The sequence below is a fragment of the Pleurodeles waltl genome, chromosome 1_2 (assembly GCF_031143425.1).
Source record: "Pleurodeles waltl isolate 20211129_DDA chromosome 1_2, aPleWal1.hap1.20221129, whole genome shotgun sequence".
NCBI classification, from domain to species: domain Eukaryota; kingdom Metazoa; phylum Chordata; class Amphibia; order Caudata; family Salamandridae; genus Pleurodeles; species Pleurodeles waltl.
Genome location: NC_090437.1, coordinates 1012087328 through 1012109449, shown reverse-complemented (window position 1 = coordinate 1012109449; position 22122 = coordinate 1012087328). Strand labels below are relative to the sequence as shown.

General features: G+C 45.8%; 1 protein-coding gene across 2 annotated transcripts in view; it reads right to left on the bottom strand.

Annotated features, from left to right (window-relative positions):
* BEND4 (BEN domain containing 4) overlaps positions 1 to 22122 on the bottom strand; it is a 408036-nt gene that overhangs the window by 190534 nt on the left and 195380 nt on the right. For both annotated transcript variants that reach the window (XM_069201803.1, XM_069201800.1), the window contains exon 3: positions 4458 to 4549. In XM_069201803.1, the coding sequence (XP_069057904.1) occupies positions 4458 to 4549 (92 nt within the window). The remainder of the gene's footprint in view (positions 1 to 4457; positions 4550 to 22122) is intronic.

Below are 22122 nucleotides of genomic sequence, written 5' to 3'. Positions count from 1 at the left end.
TCCATACTGTTAGTTTTTTTAGAACTCTCTCAATTATGATATTTTTACTACACCAAATTAGTTTTTCAAACTATATTTGGAGAAAGTGTGATATCTAGTCATTGGAGAAAACAGTAATTCCTATAAAAACGGTGCCAGAAATTTGAGGCATAACTGGATAGCCAACATGGACGTAGAGTTCCTGCAAAGAACTTTGTCTAAAATCTGTTCTCTTACGTTTGCTTTCCTTAAAGGTACTAACTAAAGGTCTGTGTAATTTTTCTTTAATTGTCTGCTTTACCTCACACCTAAAAGGTTACATAAATTTAGGCCTAGAATGTCGGATAGACGTCTAAGATGCTTCAATGACAAAATTGGCAGTTGGACCCAAAATATTTGGCCTGCCCACAGCTAGAAAACTGACATGTATAGGGATGTTAGATGCTTGTTTATTTATTACCAGAAAATGGAAAGAAACAGTGCCACACACATTGTTTCATTGGCTTCAGAATATGACATGCATGCAGAGGCTAGCATATAGCTATACAAAATATATCAGGACAATCACCAATTTGAAGTAAGTTAATTGATTACTGTAGGAGGCTGGCCTGGTTTGTAGTGGGTACCTTGGGTACTTACACCTTACACCAGGTCCAGTTATCCCCTGTTAGTGAATGTAGTAGTGTTCTAGCAGCTTAGGCTGCTAGATGTAGCTATAGCAGAGCAGCTTAGGCTGAACTAGGAGACATGCAAAGCTCATGCCATACCACTTATAGTTACACAGTACTTATGAACAAGTAAAGACAATACTCAGTGTTACCAAAAATAAAGGTATTTATTTGGGTGACACAGTACCAAAAATATCTTAGAGACAATACTCCTTCTGGAGGTAAGTATTATACACAATATATACAACAGACACCAAATTTAGACAAGTAAATAGTCATAGAAAAATGCAAACAGTAGGAAATCCTATGGAATGCAATGGGAGAAAATAGGTCTAGGGGCAACACAAACCATATACTAAAAAAGTGGAATGTGAATCACAAATTCCCCCCTAGACAAGTGTAGTGTGTGCAGAATCATTGGGAGAGTAAGAATACAGTAAAGGTAAGTAAATTACCCACCCCAGAGCCCAGAAAAGCAGGAGTAAAGTACTGAAAGTTTCCTTAGAACACATTACACCTAGTTTTGGGGATTTTGCAGCAGCCAACCAAGTCTGCAAAGAACAACTGCTGGATTATAGGACCTGAAGAGCTGCAAAGGAAGGGGGCCAAGTCCAGAAGTCGAAAGAAGTTCCAGGAATGACAGGAGCCCCTGCCAACCCAGAAGTGGGTGGGAAAAAAAGAGTCCCTAGTTAGTAGAAGACTGCAGAAATGCACCCAGGAAGGTGCCAGTAGGTTCCTGCATGATGCAAAAGATTTCCCAGGGCATGAAGATCATTGCAGATGAGATTTCATCTTGGAAGGCACCAACAACCCTTGGCTACAGCAAAAGTGCGTTTTTCATCGAAATGGCTCTGAATGGACCCAGGAGGGACCTGGGGGACTCAACTCTGTGTGAGGAGGAAGAGGGGGCTCTCAGCACTTTAGAGAGCCCTCAGGATGCCAGCCAGCACCCCCAGAAGCTGCAGGATCCAGGTTCAAAGGAGGTGCAAAACTTGGTTGATAAAGCACAACAAAATAAGGTCCTACGCCGCTGGAGCAGAACTCAGCGAGTTGAGCATCCAAGGGTGGAGTGCTGGGGACCTGGGACAGGCTGTGCATGAAGGAATTTTGCAAAGAGTGCACAGAGGCCTCAGGAGGCAAAGCAGACACAATACACAGGGGTACTATCTTTCTCGGGCAAGGTCTTATCTCCTCCAAGTTGCATCAGCAGGACCTCAGGACAGTCTATGTCGATGATGTCCACACTCTGTGTCCTTAGGAGCATGCTCGTTGCCGTGAGAGTAGTCCCAGGGTACCGGTCGTCACCTTGGAAGGTGCCTGCTTGGAGCAGGGGAGTGATTCTGTCACTCCACTGGAGATTTCTTTGGTTCTTCTGGTGCAGGATGAAGGCAAGGAGTCCCCAGAGCGTGCACACCATGGAAACTGTTGCAGTTGCTGACTTGCAGCTTGGAGCTGAGGTTGCTGAAGAAAAGTGTCTTTGTTGCAGTTACAGCGTTTCTTGGAGCAGGCTGCGGTTGATCCGAGGTCAGAAGAGTCTGAAGTGGTTGCAGGAGATTCATGAAAGAAACTTGCAAGCAGAATCTGAAGAGAACCCACAGGAGAGACCCTAAATAGCCCTGAGAAGGGTATTGGCTACCTTATCAGGTATGGACTTATCAGGAGGGGTCTCTGATGTCACCTGCTGGCACTGGCCACTCAGAGCCCTCCAGAGTGCCCCCACACCTTGCAAAGCAAGATGGCTGAAGTCTGGGACACACTGGAGGAGCTCTGGGCACTACACTGGGGTGGTGATGGACAGGGGAGTGGTCACTCCCCTTTCCTTTGTCCAGTTTCCCGCCAGAACAGGGGAAAAGGGGTCCCTGAACCAGTGTAGACTGGTTTATGCAAGGAGGGCACCATCTGTGCCTTTCAAAGCATGTCCAGAGGCTGGGAGAGGCTACCCCTCCCCAGCCTGTAACACCTATTTCCAAAGGGAGAGGGTGTAACACCATGCTCTCAGAAAAAAATGCTTTGTTCTGCTTTCCTGGGACTGGGTTGCCCAGACCCCAGGAGGGCAGAGCCCCATCTGTGAGGTGGCAGCAGCTGTGGCTGCAGTGCAAACCTCAGAGAGCTGGTTTGGCAGTACTGGGAGTCCATTGTGGAGCCCCCAGGATACATGGAATTGGCTCCCCAATACCAGATTTGGAATGGGGGACAATTCCATGATCTTAGACATGTTACATGGCCATATTCGGAGTTACCATTGTGAAGACACATATAGGTATTGACCTATATGTAGTGCACGCGTGTAATGGCGTCCCCACACTCACAAAGTCCGGGGAAATGGCCCTGAGCTATGTGGGGGCACCTTTGCTAGTGCAAGGGTGCCTCACACTTAGTAACTTTGCACCTAACCTTCAGCAAGTGAAGGTTAGACATATAGGTGACTTATAAGTTACTTAAGTGCAGTGAAAATAGCAGTGAAATAGTGTGTGCACTATTTCACGCAGACTGCAATGGCAGTCCTGTGTAAAGGTCTGTCTGAGCTCCTTATGGGTGTCAAAAGAAATGCTGCAGCCCATATAAATCTCCTGGAACTCCAATGCCCTGGGTACCTAGGTTCCATATACGAGGGACTTATAAGGGGGGGTCCACTGTGCCAATTGAAATTGGTAAATGAATTCACTGGCCTACAGTGACAAATTTAAAAGCAGAGAGACCATAAGCACTGAGGTTCTAATTAGCAGAGACTCTGTGACACAGTTAGGCACTACACAGGCATTCACAATAGGCCACAAACTATGAGCATTGGGGCCCTGGCTAGCAGGATCCCAGTGAGACAGGTAAAACACAGTGACATATAGGTTTTTATCTATGAGCACTGGGGTCCTGGCTGGCAGGATTCCAGTGACACAGTAAAAACACACTGACACACACTCACAAACAGGCAAAAAGTGGGGGTAACCATGTTAGAAAGAGGCTACTTTCCTACAATTACATATTGTATTTCTCCACATAGAACTTATATATATGGATAGATTTATTAAAGAAATGTTGAAAATTCCTGGTAACAATGAAATCAGCATTATGCTCTTGTACATACATTGTTTAGGGTCCAGCTTTCAATGGTATATTAAATATATCTAATTAGTACAATTATATATTGTTAATACTAAAAATTCAATACAAATAAAAAAACGTGTTTGGAGCCAAAGTACAAATGCATTTATGGATTAGTGAAGTAGTACTATAGGAGCACCACTTCACTTCTGCATAAATACCTTTGTGAATTGGCCCTAAAATATACAACTCCCTATAAATAAAAGTATTAGTGGCCATAGTCTTTTCTACTTGTACTAACTGTATATGAATGTATTAATGAATATTCTCAAGTTAGATATTCTGAGGCCAATTCACATAGGTATACATGAGTACGTGAAGTAATGCTACAGCATTACTACTTCACATACTCAAATAGTTTGTCTGCAATGTGCTGATCTGAGGTCAAAGTGGTTACTGGCATATAAGCTCAGTCAAACTCTCAACTAACAACATCACTTCGTGCCTGCTGTCCATGGCTATATCAGTGTAGAATCTGAACTCTGGTCATAACTGATGCATTATCTCAAACATTGATTAATGAAGGGGACTGTAAAGATGCTGAAATGAGATAATATGTGTATATTTAACCACATCTTGTAATTTGCAAGAGTCTCTTGAAGAACGATAATGTTGTTCTGTACTTAAAACACATGTAACTCAACTTTACACTGATTAACAAAAGCAGACTGTATCAATGTTGATATATTTCATTAATACATTATGAAATACCTCTGTTGGTTGGTCTGCAGGTGGTGGTATTACAAGCTGATTGTGGTACTGAAGGACGGTCTTCAAATAGTCCAAAACAGTCTGGCAGGGCACTAAATAAAAATGCATTATTGGTTCAGTATTAGTGCACATTAGTTCACGAATAACAATTGTAATTTATGTAAATCAGTTGAAACACCTTTCAGACTTACTATTAACCTGACTGACTATTCTTCCAATAGAATGTGCATTTACCTGGTGTAATGTTTTCCTAATCACAACGACTACCTGACTCTGTCTAATGTCTTTGAGCACATATGTCTGCAACATAAATACCAATATTTGAGAAGACCAGGGCTTGGTACTTGGAGAAAAATAATAGGGGGGTTTAATTGCCCCACTCACTTACACTGATTTAGAGCACGTCTTTAGGCAGGAGAAATATAAAAGAGTTTCTTGCCTAAATCAATAGTGTTGCAATTTATGCTGTATGCAATTTCACTTATGCTAATTTCTCAAAATGCTATGCGTTATACTTCCACCATCCTGTGAAAATGCAGAGGGGTTGTGAAGTATGGGCATGATTATCTATTGAAATCTTCAATACTCAACGTTGAGGTCTTCCTAATCCTTGTCCTTACTCAATGTAGGTGAGTCTAACCTAGGCATCACTTTTATCAATTTGCTACGCCCCCTACCAAAAACAAATAAAGGACCAAATTAAAAGTCATCTATTATGTATTTTTTAAGTTACATATTTATTTTGGGGTATTTAGCTTGAAAAATCTGCTTTCTAGCAATGGGAACTAATTGAAACCACGTTTAGATTTACCTTTAATTAAATCGTGGATAAAACATTGAACAATAGTGAGGTAAAGTGGATTTATATGATTCTGTGAATGCGGTTACATAATTTGCCACATAATTTGGAGATTTCACAAAATGTTTGTAGCTAAAATAGATGAAAGTAATATTGCCAGAAAATGTGCTGTATAATTTGTCTTTTTGCTGCATGAATTGTACACCCTTGCCGCAGAGTGTATACAATCTTGCAGCATAATCCTAGTGGTCTTAACAATGGTAAAGTTCTGCAGAGTGGTTTGAAGGCTGTCATGAAGATGAAATTCAAAACGTGTTTTTCATACAGATCTGTAAAACAATTCCCATATAACAATGTTCCAGCTGAACTATGGCTATATATATATATATATATATATATACATATATATATATATATATATATATATATTTACACCATCCAAAGGTCCACCTTGTGACGCGCAAATTTTACGGGTGCAAACGTGAAGAAAGGACCGTTCCTTTGCAACCTCCAAAACCAACAATTGTCAAACAAGGTTGAAAACGCGTTGGTGGTGTCTTTTTATACTTCTTTGGATAGAAGCAATAAAACTCTCCTGGAGTGCAACAAATCAATTGTTTGACAACTGTTGGTTTTGTATATATATATATATATATATATATATATATATATATATATATATATACATATATACAAACACGGAAAATACAAAAGTTTAAAGTAATGTTATAGTTAGGTGAGTTTGTCAGTGACAACATTAGCGTTTTGAACTAAACAAAACACAGAAATTCACCAGTCATAGCTAGCACTAAAGGAGCATGACAACCTGCACTAAAGGATTGGATAAAATAAGGGGAGCATAGCTAGGATGACCTCTGGGTGCATGGGTCAATAAATCCAACACTGGCATCGGTGTGGGTTTATTGTGGTGAGAAGTTTGATACCAAACGTCCCAATATTCAGTGGAGCCATTTTGGAGCTGTGGAGTTCGTAATGACAAACTCCCAGACCATATACTCAATATGGCTACACTGAACTTACAATATCTAAGAATGGACTTAGACAATGTAGGTGCATATTGCTCATGCAGCTATGCCAACACCTGTGGGATAGTGCACCCTGCCTTAGTGTTGTAAAGCCTGTTAGAGGGGTGTCTTACCTATGCCACAGGCAGTAGTTTGTGGGCATGGCACCCTGAGAGGGGTGCCATCGACTTTGCGTTTTTCTCCCCACCAGCACACACAAGCTGCAAAGGCAGTGTGCATGTGCTTGGTGAGGGGTCCCGCAAGGTGGCATAACACATGCTGCAGCCCTTGGGGACCTTCCCTGGCCACAGGGCCCTTGGTACCATCGGTACCTTTTACAAGGGACTTATCCGGGTGCCAGGGGTGTGCCAATTGTGTAACAAAGGTACAGATTTTGGGAAAGAACACTGGTGCTGGGGCCTGGTTAGCAGGATCCCAGCACACTCTCAATCAAAGTTTGCATGAAAATCAGGCAAAAAGTGGGGGGCGGGGTTAACCATGCCAACAAGGGCACTTTCCTACACAACCCCTTCCCAAACAAAAGAGGATGAGACTAACCTTTCCCAAGAGAGTCTTCATTGTCTAAGTGGAAGAACCTGGAAAGTCCACCATCTGCATTGGATTGGGCAGTCCCAGTTCCACTGAAAAGTCATTCGCAGTAGGGATATGGACCACCTCAAAAGGTTAGGTTTCTCACCTTTCATTTGCATTAGCCATCTGAGAGGTCTGTATTCAGTTTGAACAGTAAAGTGAGTACCAAACAAGTATGGTCTCAGCTTTTTCAGTGATTAAACCACAGCAAAGGTCTCCCTCCCAATGGTACCCCAAAGCTGCTCCCTGGGGAGTAATCTCCTGCTAATGAAAGCAACAGGCTGGTCAAGGCCATCATCATTGGATTGGGACAGGACTGCCCCTTTCCAATGTTCAGAGGCATCTGTCTGCATAATGAACTACCTAGAATAATCTGAAGCTTAACTGGTGCTGAGCACATTGCCTTCTTCAGGGTGTCAAAGGCCTTTTGACAGCCAAGAGTCCAGTTTAGCTTTTTGGGAATCTTCGTTGAGGTCAATTCTGTGAAGGGGTAACAATGGATTCAGACCCCTTCTCAAACCTCCTGTACTAACCAGTTCAGGTAAGGAATGCCCTGACTTCAGTCTGGGTTTTTGGAACTTCCCAGTCCAGAGCAGTCTGGATCTTGGACTATAAGGGTTGCACTTGGCCTCCACCTACAAGATAGCCCAAGTATACACTGTCCCCTGCCCTATTTGGCATTTTGATGCTTTAATAGTGAGGCCTGCAGACTGCAGGGCCTGCAAACCTTTTCCAGGTGAATCAGGTGATCCTGCCAGGAGGAGCTAATGACAGCAATATCATCTACATATGCTTCACTAAAGGACTGTGAGCCAGCAAGGACTTGATTCACCAAACTTTGGAAGGTGGCAGGGGCATTCTTTAAGCCAAAGGGCATAACAGTAAATTGATAATGCCCATCAGGTGTAGAGAATGCTGTCTTTCCGTTTGCTCCAGTTGCCATCTTAATTTGCCAGTACCCTGCAGTTAAGTCAAAGGTACTTAAGAATTTAGCTGCACCTAATTTGTAAATCAATTCATCTGCACTGGGTATAGGGTGTGCATCTGTCTTGGTGTCAGAGTTGAGGCCGCTATAGTCCACACAGAACCTCATTTCTCTCTTGCCATCCTTGGTATGAGGTTTGGGGACTAAGACCACTGGGCTAGCTCAGGGACTGTCAGAGTGCTCAATAACCCCTAACTCCAGCATCTTGTGGACTTCCACTTTGATGCTCTCTTTGACTTGGTCAGACTGTCTGTATATTTTTGTTTTGACAGGTAAACTGTCTCCTGTGTCCACATCATGGGTACACAGGTGAGTCTGTCCAGGGACCAATGAGAAGAACCCAGGAAACTGTTGAAGGACCTGTCTGCAGTAAGCTTGCTGTTGGGCAGTGAGGGTGTCTGAATAGACAACTCCATCAACTGACCCATCTTTAGGGTCATGTGAGAGGAGGTCAGGGAGAGATTTACTCTCTGCTTCCTGCTCCTCATCAGTAACTATCAGCATGGATATGTCTGCCCTGTAACTATAGAGCTGTAGGCAGTTAACATGGATCACCCTTTTTGGTGTCCTGTTAGTACCCAGGTCCACCAAGTAGGTGACCTCACTCATTTTCTCCATGATAGGGTAAGGGCCTCTCCAACTGTCCTGAAGTGCCCTGGGAGCCACAGGCTCCAGATCCCATACTTTCTGCCTTGGCTTGAATTCTACCAGTGCAGCCTTTTAGTTATACCACAACTTCTGGAGCTGCTGGCTGGCCTCAAGGTTTTTGGATGCCTTTTCCATGTATTCAGCCATCCTTGAGTGGAGGCCAAGCACATATTCCACCACATCCTGTTTAGGCTCATGTAGAGGTCTCTCCAGCCTTCTTTTACCAGTGCTAGTGGTCCCCTTACAGGGTGGGCAAACAGAAGTTTAAAGGGGGAAAACTCCACTCCCTTCTGAAGCACCTCTCTGTGAGTGAGGAGCAGGCATGGCAGGAGGACATCCCATCTCCTTTTGAAATTTTCAGGGAGCCCCATGATCATGCCCTTCAATGTCTTCAATGTCTTGTTGAACCTCTCAACTATGGTGGTATGGTGTGGTGAAATTATAAGTCACCCCACACTCATCCCACGTGTTTCAGGTAAGCTAACAAAAAGTTTGTACCTCTGTCAGAAACCACCTACTTACGAAACCCCACTATGGTAAAAATACCAATCAGGGCCGTGGCTACTGCAGGAGCTGTAGTGGACCTAAGGGGAATTGCTTCAGGGTATCTGGTAGCATGATCCACTACTACCAGTATGTACTGATTCCCTGAAGCGTTGGTTGGTTCAAGTGGACCCACAATGTCCACACCAACCCTTTCCAAGGGAACCCATGCCACAGGAAGTGGAATGAGGGGGGCCTTTGGGTGGCACCATGCCTTACCACTGGCTTGGCAGGTGACACATGAGCTAGAAAACTCCTTCACCTTCTGGTACATATTGGGCCAATAGAAGTGGTTGACAAGCCTACTCCATGTTTTTGTTTGTCCCAGATGCCTAGCTGGGGGCATGTCAAGGGCCAAAGTTAGGATAAACTATCTAAACTGCTGAGACACTACCACTATCCTGGCTGCACCAGGTTTGGGGTCTTTGGCCTCAGTGTAAAGGAGTCCATCTTCCCGATATACCCTAAGGGAGCCACTGACATCTCCCTTCTCCTGTGCAGCTGCTTGCTGCCTCAGGCCTTAAAGAGTGGGACAGGTCTTTTGTCCCTGGCACAGCTGTTCCCTTGAGGGTCCCCCTCTGCCCAAGAAGTCTACCTGGTAAGGATCCAGCTCCATGGACTAAATTCTCTCAGGAGATAAGAAATCTTCCTGAGAAGAGAGGTCTTGCTTCTTTTGCTGTTCAGAGGCTGGTCTCCCAGTCCTCTTACCTTTTCTCTTGGAAGGTTGGGCCATAATTTCAGGCTCCAACACTTCTTTTTCACCCTGTGCCTTGCTTTGAGCTCTTGTTTTTACACACACCAGTTCAGGGATTCCCAGCATGGCTGTATGGGTTTTGAGCTCTACCTCAGCCCAAGCTGAGGACTCCAGATCATTCCCTATCAAGCATTCCACTGGGATTGCAGAAAAGACCACTACCTGTTTCAGTCTAGTAACTCCTCCTCATTCTAAAGTCACCATAGCCATGGGATGGACTTTAGTTATATTGTTGGCATTGGTGACTAGATAAGTTTGTCTAACCAGATACTGTCATGGGGAAACCAGTTTTTCTGTCACTATGGTGACACTTACACCTGTATCCCTCAGGGCTTCTACTTTTGTCTCATTTATTAAGACATGCTGTCTGTATTTTTGCATGTTAGGTGGCCAGACAGCAAGTGTGGCTACATCCACCCCACTCTCAGAGACTAGAGTAGCTTCAGTGTGGACCCTGATTTGCTCTGGGCACACTGTTGATCCCACCTGGAGACTGGCTATACCACTACTAACTGTAGGGGGATTCTTTTTGGGACAGGCCAAGTCTCCATTTCGGTGCCCATGCTGTTTACAGTTGTGACACAAGGCCTTCTTGGGATCAAAGATTTTACCTTTATACCCACTTGTGGACTGTGAAGAGGCTCGGGTCCACCCTCCTGAGCAGGTTTTTGTGGCTCTTGTGAAGACTCTTTGCTTTTGTACTTAGGTGTCTCATCACCCTTCCCTTGGGGAGGCTTTGTGACCCCTTCTTTTGGTCACTCCCAGTGGAAGTCTTGGTCAACCTTGTCTTGACCCAGTAGTCTGCCTTCTTTCCCAATTCTTGGGGAGAAATTGGACCTAGGTCTACTAGATATTGATGCAACTTCTCATTGAAGCAGTTACTTAAAAGATGTTCTTTCATACACAAATTATAAAGTCTGTCATAGTCATGTACTCCACTGCCAGTTATCCAACCATCTAGTGTTTTCACTGACTAGTTTACAAAATCTACCCAGGACAGGCTCGAGGTTTTGTGAGCCCCCTGAACCTAATTCTATACTCCTCACTGGTGAAGCCAAAGCCCTCAATTAGGGTAGCCTTTATGTGGTCAAAAGATTCAGCACCTGCACCAGTGATTGTGAGGAGTCTATACCTATACTTACCAGTAAACAGTTCCCAAACGAGAGCTCCCTAGTGAGATCTGTTTAGTTTTCTGGTGGCACAGGCTCTCTCAAAAGCTGTGAACCATTTGGTGATATCATCACCTTCTTCATATTTTGAGACAATTCCTTTGGGGATTTTTAGGATATCAGTATTCTCTCTGACCGTTTTTAAGTTGCAGCCACCATTAATGGGTGCTAAGCGAATTTCTGCTTTCTCCCTCTCTGTACCTAGGAGCTGTTGCTCCAAAGCTAATCTTTTGGCCATCCCTGCTAAAAGGAGGGACTCTTCATTGAGACTGCCCTCAATGTTCCCAGAGGAGCTGGACTCCACTGTGGAAGATCCAGATCCTATGAGCACTACCTTTGGTGATAGGGACTTTGGGACCCTGATCTCCCTAGTTAGGTGAGGAGGGGGAAGTTCATCCTCCTTAGCTCCAACATCTTCCTTATCTGAGGGGAGGTCTTCCTCCTCAGCAGGGCGGTACTTTGTGTACTCTGCCAAGAGCTCCTGGAGCTTGGCCTTGGTAGGAATTGAACCTGTTCTAACATTTTTCAGCTTGCAGAGGGACCTTAACTTTACCATCCCTAGATGGAGGTAAGGGGTGAGGTTGAGTTCCACAACCATTTCCTCTGAGCTGCTCATTATGTTACTAAAGTTGGGGATTACTTTTAGGAACTAAAACTACTTCTAGTTACTAACCCCTAAAACTACTTCTAGTTACTAACTCATAACTTTAAAAAACTTTTAAATCCAAAAGGAAATGCTAAAAGACTCAACTGAGGCCCTAGCAGGACTTTTAAAAAATTTGAAACATTTGTCAAATTCAAAAATCAGTTTCTAAACGCAAATTTAAAATGTAGTCGTCTGATCAGGTATTGGCTGAGTAGTCCAGCAAATGCAAAGTCTTAGAACCCACTGCTGATCCACCAATGTAGGAAGCTAGCTCTGTATATACTATATCAAAATGAGATTTGGGGCCAGATGTAGTAAGCCGTTTGCATGGTGCAAACTGCGAAAATCGCAGTTTGCGCCATGCAAACAGCCTTCTGCAATGCACATTCACAATTTGCGAGTCGGTACCGACTCGCAAATTGTGAATCCGTCTCGCAAATAGGAAGGGGTGTTCCCTTCCTATTTGCGACTCGCATCGCAATGCAGAATTGCTTTGTGACCGCGAATGCGGTCGCAAAGCAATTCGCAGTTACCACCAGTGTCACACTGGTGGTAACTCATTCGCAAAAGGGAAAGTGTCCCCATGGGACCCTTCCCCTTTGTGAATGTTGCCAAAAAGGTTTTTTCAGAGCAGGCAGTGGTCCAATGGACCACTGCCTACACTGAAAAAACAAAACCAAATGGTTTTGATATTTTTTTTATTTTGCAACTCGTTTTCCTTTAGGGAAAACGGGCTGCAAAATAAATAAAAAAAACTGCTTTATTGAAAAAGCTGTCACAGATATGGAGGTCTGCTGACTTCAGCAGGCCACCATCCCTGTGAGTGCAGGGACTCGCTATGGGGTCGCAAAATGTGACCCACCTCATTAATATTTATGAGGTGGGTCTTTGCGACCCCATAGCGAGTCGCAGACGATGTCTGCATCAGGATTTGCGATTCTGAAATTGCGAGTCGCACCGACTCGCAATTTCAGAATCGCAAATTCTGACCTTGCTACATCTGGCCCATAGTGTGCACAGAGTCCAGGGATTCCCAGAGTCTTAACAGAGAAAAAAGTAGATAATACTAATGCTCTCTTTTGTGGTAGTGTGGTCGAGCAGTAAAGCTTATCAGAGGGTAGTGCAAAGCATTTGTTGTACACACACAGACAATAGAAGAAGCACACACTCAATGACAACTCCAGACTGATTGTTTTTATATACCAAAAAATTATTTTGTTCATTTATTTCTAGAACCACAAGATTCTAGTTGCAGGTAAGTCCATAAATAAATATATCACATATGTATCAATACCACTTTAATTGGAATTGGTAGGTTGTCCAGTTTTTGAATAAATGGCAATAATCCGTTTTAAAAGATGACACTGCACTTTTCAGAACAGTTCCTGGGGGAAGAAATGCTAGTACATTTTGCAGGTAAGTACAACACTTACAGTCCCAGTCTCCGCGGGTTAGGAAGTCCACTGGTTGGGGTTCAAGTTAACCCCAAACACCTACCACCAGCAACATGGGGCTGGCCGGGTGCAGAAGACAATGATGAGGCAAGTTTAACATGGTCTCCTATGGAGACTTGGGTCACTTGGTTTCAGAACTGCTGGCAGGTAAATACTAGCATCTTCAGAGGGCAGACCTGGGGTGTTTAGAGGAGCCCCAGGGGGCCACAGGTAGGGACCAAACTCACACCCTCAGTGGCGCAGGGGCGGCCCGGTGGAGGGTGCAAACAGAGCGTCGGGTCCCAATGCTTTCCTATAAGGGGACCCTGCCTGGAGGTCACTTAGATGCTGCAGGCTGGGTCCAGGAGGTCGGTTCCAGAAAAAAACAGGCTGGACAAGTAGGAGGGATGCCTAATGAACGTTGCTGTACTGGAGGTCGGGTTCTCCAAGTCCAGGGAGCTGCGGGAGCAGTGTACCTTTTGGCGTCGGGTATCTTCGTCCGGAGCTTTCGCGGTCAGGGGGGTCCTCTGGATTCACACTGCAGGCGTCATCTTGGGGGACAGAAGAGGTCAACCCAGTGCTGGCACTTACTCTGAATCGCCTGGGGATCCTCTCTACTCAGTTGGGTCACCTGGACACAATCCGTTGGCGTTGAGTGCAGAGTGGTCAGGACTCGACGATCCAGGGAGACTCTGGAGTCCTTACATGTAGTTTCTTCTTTGATAGGGCATTGTCCACAGGAGTTCTTGGTCCTCTAGGATACAGGCAGTCCTATAGAGGCTTGGCAGAGGTTGCTGGACCCGCAGGATGTGTCATTTTCTTTTGCGGGTTCTCTGAAGCAGGAGACAAGCCGGAAGGGCTGGGGCCAAGTCAGTTTTCGTCTCCCTTGTTCTCTGGTAGGGTTTCAGCTTAAAAGTCCTTCTTTCGTCTTGTGAGGTCGCCAGGAATCTGATGACTTGGGTTCAGGGGAGCCCTTAAATCCTGGATTTAGGGGCATTAGGGGGTCAGAGGGCAGTAGCTAATGGCTACTGACCCTGAGGGTGGCTACACCCTTCTTGTGCCCACTCCCTTTTGGGAGGGGGACACAAACCTAACCCTATTGGTCCCTGTCCCCTAAACTAAGATGGAGGATTCTGCAGAGAAGGGGTCACCTCAGCTCTGGACACCTTAGGGGTGGTCCTAGCTGGGGTGGTCACTCCTATCTGCTTTCCCTAATTATCCCACCGGACTTGTCGACATAAGTGGAGCTTTGTCCGGGGGGATGGGCAACTCCACTAGCTGGGGTGTCCTGGGGCACTGTAACAAAAGGCCTGAGCCTTTGAGGCTAGGTGGTACAGTTCCTGCAGGGGGTAGGTGTGAAGTATCATGGGTCAATAAATCCAATACTGTTATAAGTGTGGGTTTATTGTGCTGAGAAGCGTGATACCAAACTTCCCAGTATTCACTGGAGCACTTATTGAGCTGTGCAGTTCGTAATGACAAACTCCCAGACAATATACTTGATATGGCTGCACTGCACTTACAATGTCTAAGAATGGACTTAAACACTGTAGGGGCATAATGCTCATGCAGCTATGCTCTCACCTGTGGGATAGTGCACACTGCCTTAGGGCTTTAAGGTCTGCTAGTGGGGTGACTTACCTATGCCACAGGCAGTGGTTTATGGGCATGGCACCCTGAGAGGAGTGCCATGTTGACTTTGCCTTTTTCTCCCCACCAGCACACACAAGCTGCAAAGCCAGTGTGCATGTGCTTGGTGAGGGGTCCTCCAGGGTGGCATAATACATGTGGCAGACCTTGGGAACCTTCCCTTGTCACAGGGCCCTTGGTATCATAGGTACATTTCACAAGGGATTTATGTGGGTGCTAGGGGTGTTGGAATTGTGTAACAAAGGTACAGATTTTGGGAAAGAACACTGGTGCTGGGGCCTGATTAGCAGGATCCCAGCACACTCTCATTCGAAGTTAGCATCAATAGCAGGCAAAATGTAGTGGGGGTAACCATGCCAACAAGGGCACTTACCTACATTCCTGCTTAGAGGGAGATTTGAAAATGCTCGTACCAAGTGACAGCAAACACTGGTTTCCCTGCCCCTGTGGACAGGGAATCTAGTATGTCCTGGGAGTGGGCTCCCGGGGAGGCAGCATCTGAGCCCAACCTGGGGTATGGGGTTCCCCAGGGCCATTAATGGGTTGAGGGACTGCATGGCCCCTATCCCTTAAAGAAATCAGCCCCGGGGGTGGAACCGTGGAGGCGTGGGGAGTGGGGCCATGCAATCCCCCCTACCCTTTATGAATACAGTTCAGTGGGGCCGTCATTTGAGAGTCTTGCGGAATAGCTGCATTTTTTGCCACTTTTTTTCTTTTTGACCTCAGGGGTATGTTCCTTTGATTCCTCCCCAAGGTACTCAGGGGGTATTCCTGCCCTGCCCCTTATATTATTTCAATTTCCAAGTCCAGGACAGTGCACTAAGTCCCAGAGGTCTGTAATGGCTGCCAGCAACATTTTTCTCATGTTGCTGGCAGCCAATCAGAGAGCTCACTCTCGTGAGAGTCTGGTTCTCGCAGGACCGGGATGGCCCAAGAGGAATAAAGTTCCCTGGGCCAATCAGAACACTGTATTTTTAAATCTGCACTCCTGTGATGGGCTCTTGAGATCCAACCATCCAGAAATACAATTACAATTTGTGGACCAAGACCTAGCTTCCTCCCAAATTTGGTGTCATTCCGTTGAGCAGTTTTTGCTGTAGTCCGTTTTAAATAAGTCTACGGAAAATGCATGGTGATTGTGTTTTGGTGCCCCCTTTTTTTCTCTGCCCAGGCTTGAAGGATCACCTGGAAACACTCATGCACTAACTAGTCAAAAAGGAGCACCTTTTTGGAAAGTTTCATGGAGATTCCTCAAAATGTGCAAAAGTTATTAGCAACACCAAAAACACTTTTCCTATGGAAGAGCAGGCCTAACTATAACTACCTAGTGGCAATAGCCACTCGGTAATTATATACGTGTATGAATGATATATATATATTTATCTTTATTCTTTCTATACAAACCAAACTTATTCTACAGAAACATTAGAAATTCTGAAACTATGGTTATACCTTAACTATACCATGCACAGTGTCCCCACAAATGATGCAATTTGAGTTTTTATAAGTGTTGTTATGAATGCTGTAATTCCAGATGGTACAAGTGATGGAATATCACAGGGTATAGTCAATGCATTGCAAAGGCGCAAATTATAGTTAATTTTGTGTGGCTAGCAAGTTGACAACACTGTGCACAGAGGTGCGCAAGTTATAGTATTTTGAAGGTGGTGAGAAAGTGAGCTCTCTGCTTGGCTGCCAGCAACATGAGAAAAATGTTGCTGGCAGCCATTACAGACCTACGGGACATAGGGCCAGATGTAGGTAGGAAAAAATTTGCGAGTCGGAAATTGCGATTCAATGCGAATCACAATTTCCGACTCACAAAATGGGATCCAAGAAAAAAAAGCTTCACCAATTTGCAACTCGCAAATGATGTTGCACCGCAGTTTGCAGCATAACAGTTGGAAAAACACTTCCTGGCTCTTGCTGATGACATCACGACCAGGAAGTAATCAAATGCACCTGGGAGGAGGGAGGACCACACCCTTTTCAAACTGCTGTGCAACAACCAGGAGAGAGGAGCTGCTGCTACCATGGAGGACACAGGCAGTGCAGGGAGGAAAAGAAAACTCAAGTTTTCTGAGAAAGAACTTGAGGTGCTAATAGAAGAATGCTGCCAGCACCATGACCAACTTTTTGGCAAGGCAGCCCTGAGTGTCCCAGACACTGAGAAGAAGAAGATCTGGCTACAAATCCAGGACCGGATCAATGCCATTGGGGTGAGCCACCGAACCCTGGATGAAATTTAAAAAAGGTGGTACGACCTGCGCTCCAGAACAAAGGAGAGGGTGACAGAGCGCCTCAGGGAAATGAGGGGCACAGGAGGCGGCCCATCCACCATCCCACCAACCACAGCCATGGAAGAATTGGTAGAGCAGACACTGGAGCCTGAGGCCGTGTCAGGAATTGGAGCATTGGACACTTCTGCGCAAGGGACATCCAAAAGTGAGTACCATGAAATATGCATTCACACCTACAAATGCAATATCCACACTCTCCCAGTACACAGCAGCAGGCACAACCAGACTAACTCCATTCCAGACTAGCAACCACTAGAATGGTGCATTATGGACAATGTAGTACAGTAGTCAGCATATAGGTAAATGTTTATTATGAGGCATACACAGATGTGAGAGACTGACAGTGTGTTCCCTATGTCCCCGGTCTCCCACACGACACCCCCAGCAGCCACACCATCCAGGGAGGAGACAACAGGCCACAGGCAGTGCAGGAGGCTGCAGCTGATATTGCAGGGCCCAGCACGACACCACCACAGTCCCCTCCAGAACAAGTTCAGGACATGGAGGAAGAACACACGATCCCTGGCCCCAGCCCCACAGTAAGACGTCCAGAGCCAGCAGCACAACCACGTCGCAGACGCAGATGCCAAGGGAGGCAGCAATGTCTGTAGTCGCAGCATCCCTCCTTACCGGTCAGCGCCTTCAAACAAGACAATTGCGGTTGATATCAGGTGCTTTGCACAGACTTGAAAATAACATGACCCATGGCCTGGCTGATGTGAACTCGCAGTTCACAAGACTCAAGGACAGTGTAAGCAAACTCACCCAGTCCATCCGCCAACTAGTGACGGAACTAGTGTCTGATAGACGCAGTGCAAGGCGCAGGGAGCGCCACCTAGTCACACACTTTGACCGCATGGCAGCGTCTATTGAGCGTTTTGCCACTAACACTACTGGCCTGTCAAGACAGACCATGAGTCTGCAGGTCGAACTTGGCCACTTTGCTGGGGATGTGGCACAGGGACTAGGCCGCATCAGCCACGCAGTGGACATGTTGGAAGCCAGGCAGGTGGCAAGGGGCACAGATGAGACCCCTCAGGACAGTGAGGAGGGGTCCACTATCAGCAGTGTGTCTGCAACTGACTCACGTGTGCTGAGGAGTGGAAGTGCACGTCAGGGGTCAGCAGACCCACCTGGGATGAGCCATGCTGGGCGAACAAGGAGGAGGGTGTTGGCCATAAGACAGCATGACTCATGAGGCACATGACGTCAATGTGTCCTCATACAAATTGGACATGTGCAGCCCCTTGCGGACAGATTTTTTCTTTCAACATTTAGTTCACTAATAAAAAGGTTTTGTTTGTTGCACTACACACCTGGGCTCTGTTTGTGTGACATCAGTGAGTGTGGTGACAGTTGCACGTACCTGCCAAAGTATTGGGTTGCAATGTGGTCCTGTCTCTGTCTGCCTTGATTTGCAATGCTTCTATCCCCAGGCTGGCGATGTGGTAGCTCTTGCTCCTCATCCTCCGAATCTGTGTCTTCAGGGGTGAGATGTAGCCCACGTCTGGTGGCAATGTTGTGTAGGATTGCGCATACGCCAACGAACTTGAATGCTGTTACTGGGGCATACTGGAGCGCACCTCCACTTCTGTGGAGGCATCGGAATCTTGCCTTTAACAGTACAAATGTCCTCTCAATGACAGTTCTGGTCCGCCGATGTGCACTGTTATATCGCCTTTCATTCTCATTGCCAGGTGTTAGGTACGGGGTAAGTATCCATGGTCTTAGCGCATATGCACTGTCACCTGTTTGGCAAAAATAAGCAATGTTAGCAGGGCATGGATGGTTTCTACAGTGACCTGTGTGTATGGCTTCTGGGTGTAGTCAGCAATACCTAATAGATATCCGTCTCCAAACTCCCCACGTTCTAGGCGTTGGTGTATCTCACTGTGCCTGAAAATGTATGAGTCATGTGTACTCCCTGGAAATTTGGCTACAATGTCAGTGATGACATTATGGGCGTCGCATACCACCTGGATGTTCAGTGAGTGGGTAAATTTCCTATTGCGGAACACATATTCCAGATTTGCAGGAGCGCAGATTTGTATATGTGTCCCATCCACACACCCTATTACATGAGGGAAGTTGGCAAATCTGTAGAAGCCCAACTTGGTGCTGTTAATTTCTGCCTCGTTCCTGGGTAGGTATATGTATCTGGACATGTGTGTGAGTATGGCATCTAGGAAACATCTGAGGAATCGTGAGAGTGCACTTTGGGATACCACATCTGCCACAGCCATCACCCCCTGATAGCTACCCGAGGCCAAGAGGTGCAGTGAGCATAGCACTTGCACATGTGTGGTGATGGCATTGAAGCTGCGGATTGAGTAGTTCAATTAATTCTAATATTGCTGCACTGCTGAGTCTGTATTTGTCATAAATCTCCTCCTCAGTTTGTTGGAAAAGTGTCTGCCTGGTTTTGTATATCCTCTCCTGTCTCTGGCTCCTCCTCCTCCTCTGCTTGGCGGCGTGGACTCTCCTCCTCCTTGCTATTACATATATTTCAGCAATTTTGAGTAACCCAGATGCCTTTTGGGTCTCCTTTTATACTTTGGTTCTGGTTACCACCTGCTCTGACTTAGTGGCAATTTGGGTGTGCAAAATGGGCTTTTTGCGACTCGTCGCAATTTGCGAGTGGCTTTTTCATATGGTTTGCGATTCGCAAATTGTGACTTCCTATTTGCGGGTCGCACAATGAGGTCGCTATTTTTGCGAGTCAGTAATGGCTCGCATCACATTTTGCACTTCGGAAATGGGATTTTTGCATCCCATTTCCGATTTTGCGGTGTCGCGAATTGCGAATCAGGCCATTTGCGACTCGCAAAACTTTGCTACATCTGGCCCTATGTGCCCTTTCCTGGACTTAGAAATAAAAATAATATAAGGGGCATGGTAGGAATACCCTGACCCCATTGATACATTGGGGTGGACCCGGGGGGGGGGGTCAAAAGAAAAAAAAAGGAAAATTAAGGTATAACTCTAACTTTAGACTTTCTAATGTTTGTGTAGTTTGAGTTAAAGTATCTTAAAACAATAAAGATGGCAGCTGCAAGCTTGTTCACGTACTGCAGCAACATAAGCACTGTAGCTCAACAAGTCACCTTCAACCCACATTTTACGCAGATCTCTCCAAAAGGTTGGAATCCCAAAACCCTGTGCTCTCTGCTGCTGCAGGCGCAGACGAGGATATCGGGACAACAGATGGAGCCACTGGTAACATGTCTGCTGAAACAGTAGTCAGAAGAGAACAGCAAAGGTGGAGAGTCCTGACCAGGTGGTTGGCCAAAGATGATATAGGGAAAGAGCAGGGGCGTAGCTTTGTAAGGGGGGATGGGGGAGGTTGGGGGAGGTGTGAGCTTCAGATTTACGGACAATCAGGCTGGCATATAATGTTTAAATACATTATAAGACAAGTAGTCTGCATAAATGGGGCCTAAAGGGCCCTGGAAAAGGAGAGGAATGTGGTTTGGTAAGAGTACTAAGAGAGAAAACACAACATTCTGTAAAACAACCAATATTCTTGAGAACTTTCACACAGTGTGTGTGTGCGTTTTTTTGTCTGTGTGTATGTAAAAATACCTGATGAAATCTGACTGATTTCTCACAATCCCTAACTTAAAGCACCTGTACCAAACTATTTATAAGAAAATACATTTATTGGGGGGTGTAACACCACAAACACCACCCCCCGAAGCTACGCTCTGCGAAACAGTATTTCTCAGTAAATCCATGCCTGAAATTGTCTGATTTCAATCTTAAAGGGCCAGATGTATCATGAAGGCCTTTTGCGATTCGGAAATAGCGATTTTTAAGAAATCGCTATTTCCGACTCGCAAAATGCCATGTATCACATTTGCGAATCAGTAATAGTGATTTCTTAAAAATCGCAAATGCTATTACCGAATCGCAAATTACAATACTGGCGCCATTCGCACCTATGCGAATTTTTTAGGCGAATTAGTCACCGTTTGCGAATGCAAAAAACCTTGATACATCTGGCCCAAAGTTCACTGTCCAAGCATGCAAAGATTATCGCCCCAATTCACAAAGGTAGAGGGGGAGTAGACCAACATCCATGAAGGCTTATGTCGGTATAATAAGGGAGGGACTGTGGAAGGGCAATCCTCTTCGTTCTCTTTTTCTTCACAAGACATCACCAACCCCCACCTGCTGGATGGCAGCGGATGCTAGGGCAGCAGAAGGAACACGACCTACAGCTGTAGCCGCTATTTTTGCCCCAGTCCAACTCAGGTCTGAGCAGACAGAGAGTTGCAAGCAGCTGGCTGTGAAGTGTTAATCTAGTTTCTGCAAGCTGGGAAAGATAGTACAGAGTAGTGACACCTCCATGTCTATGAGTGCCCCCCAAAACAGACACCCGCAACAGCATGACCTCACATACATTGTGCAGGAATATGAGAGGGAAACATTCCCTTAAACCTGCAGAGCCAGCTGGGAAACAGAAGCAGGTACGAATGTGCCTCCAAATCACAGGACTGTCCTTGGTGCCATAAACAACATCCTGTGCCCTCTGGTGCCTCTTGCTCTGACTACTAGTGCATCACCAGTCAGCCTGGTGTACGTAGCAGTATAGTGGCACTTTCTTTGTCTGGCACAGCCAGTTTGAGGGGAAAAACAATCTCTCAAAGTGCGTATCAGTGCCGTCTACACAAATTACCTCCAGGGATGAGTTGGGTCTGAAAAACAGCAGAATGTTTTGGATCCACATGAGACTGGACCTGACGATTGCTGTTTGTTCAATTTCTTTGTTTAAAATGTGACTCACCCTGACTTTACCTCCTGCAGAATGATCCTGGAAGTGCCACATGTCCGTGGTCTCCCCAAGAGACTGGGCCCCTCAGAGAGCACAATTCTGTTTGCCGCGTGTAGGAAAGTACCCTCTTTCTTGGCATGGTTACCCCCATTTTCTGCCTGATGTCAGTGTGTTTGACTGTGTTCACTGGGATCCTGCTAACCAGGACTCCAGTGATTATGCTCTCTCTCCCAAAACCCTGTATTTCACCCCACAATTGACACACTGGTGCCCCATTATAAGTCCCTAGTATATGGTACCTAGGTACCCAGGGCATTGGGGTTCCAGGGGATCCCTGTGGGCTGCAGC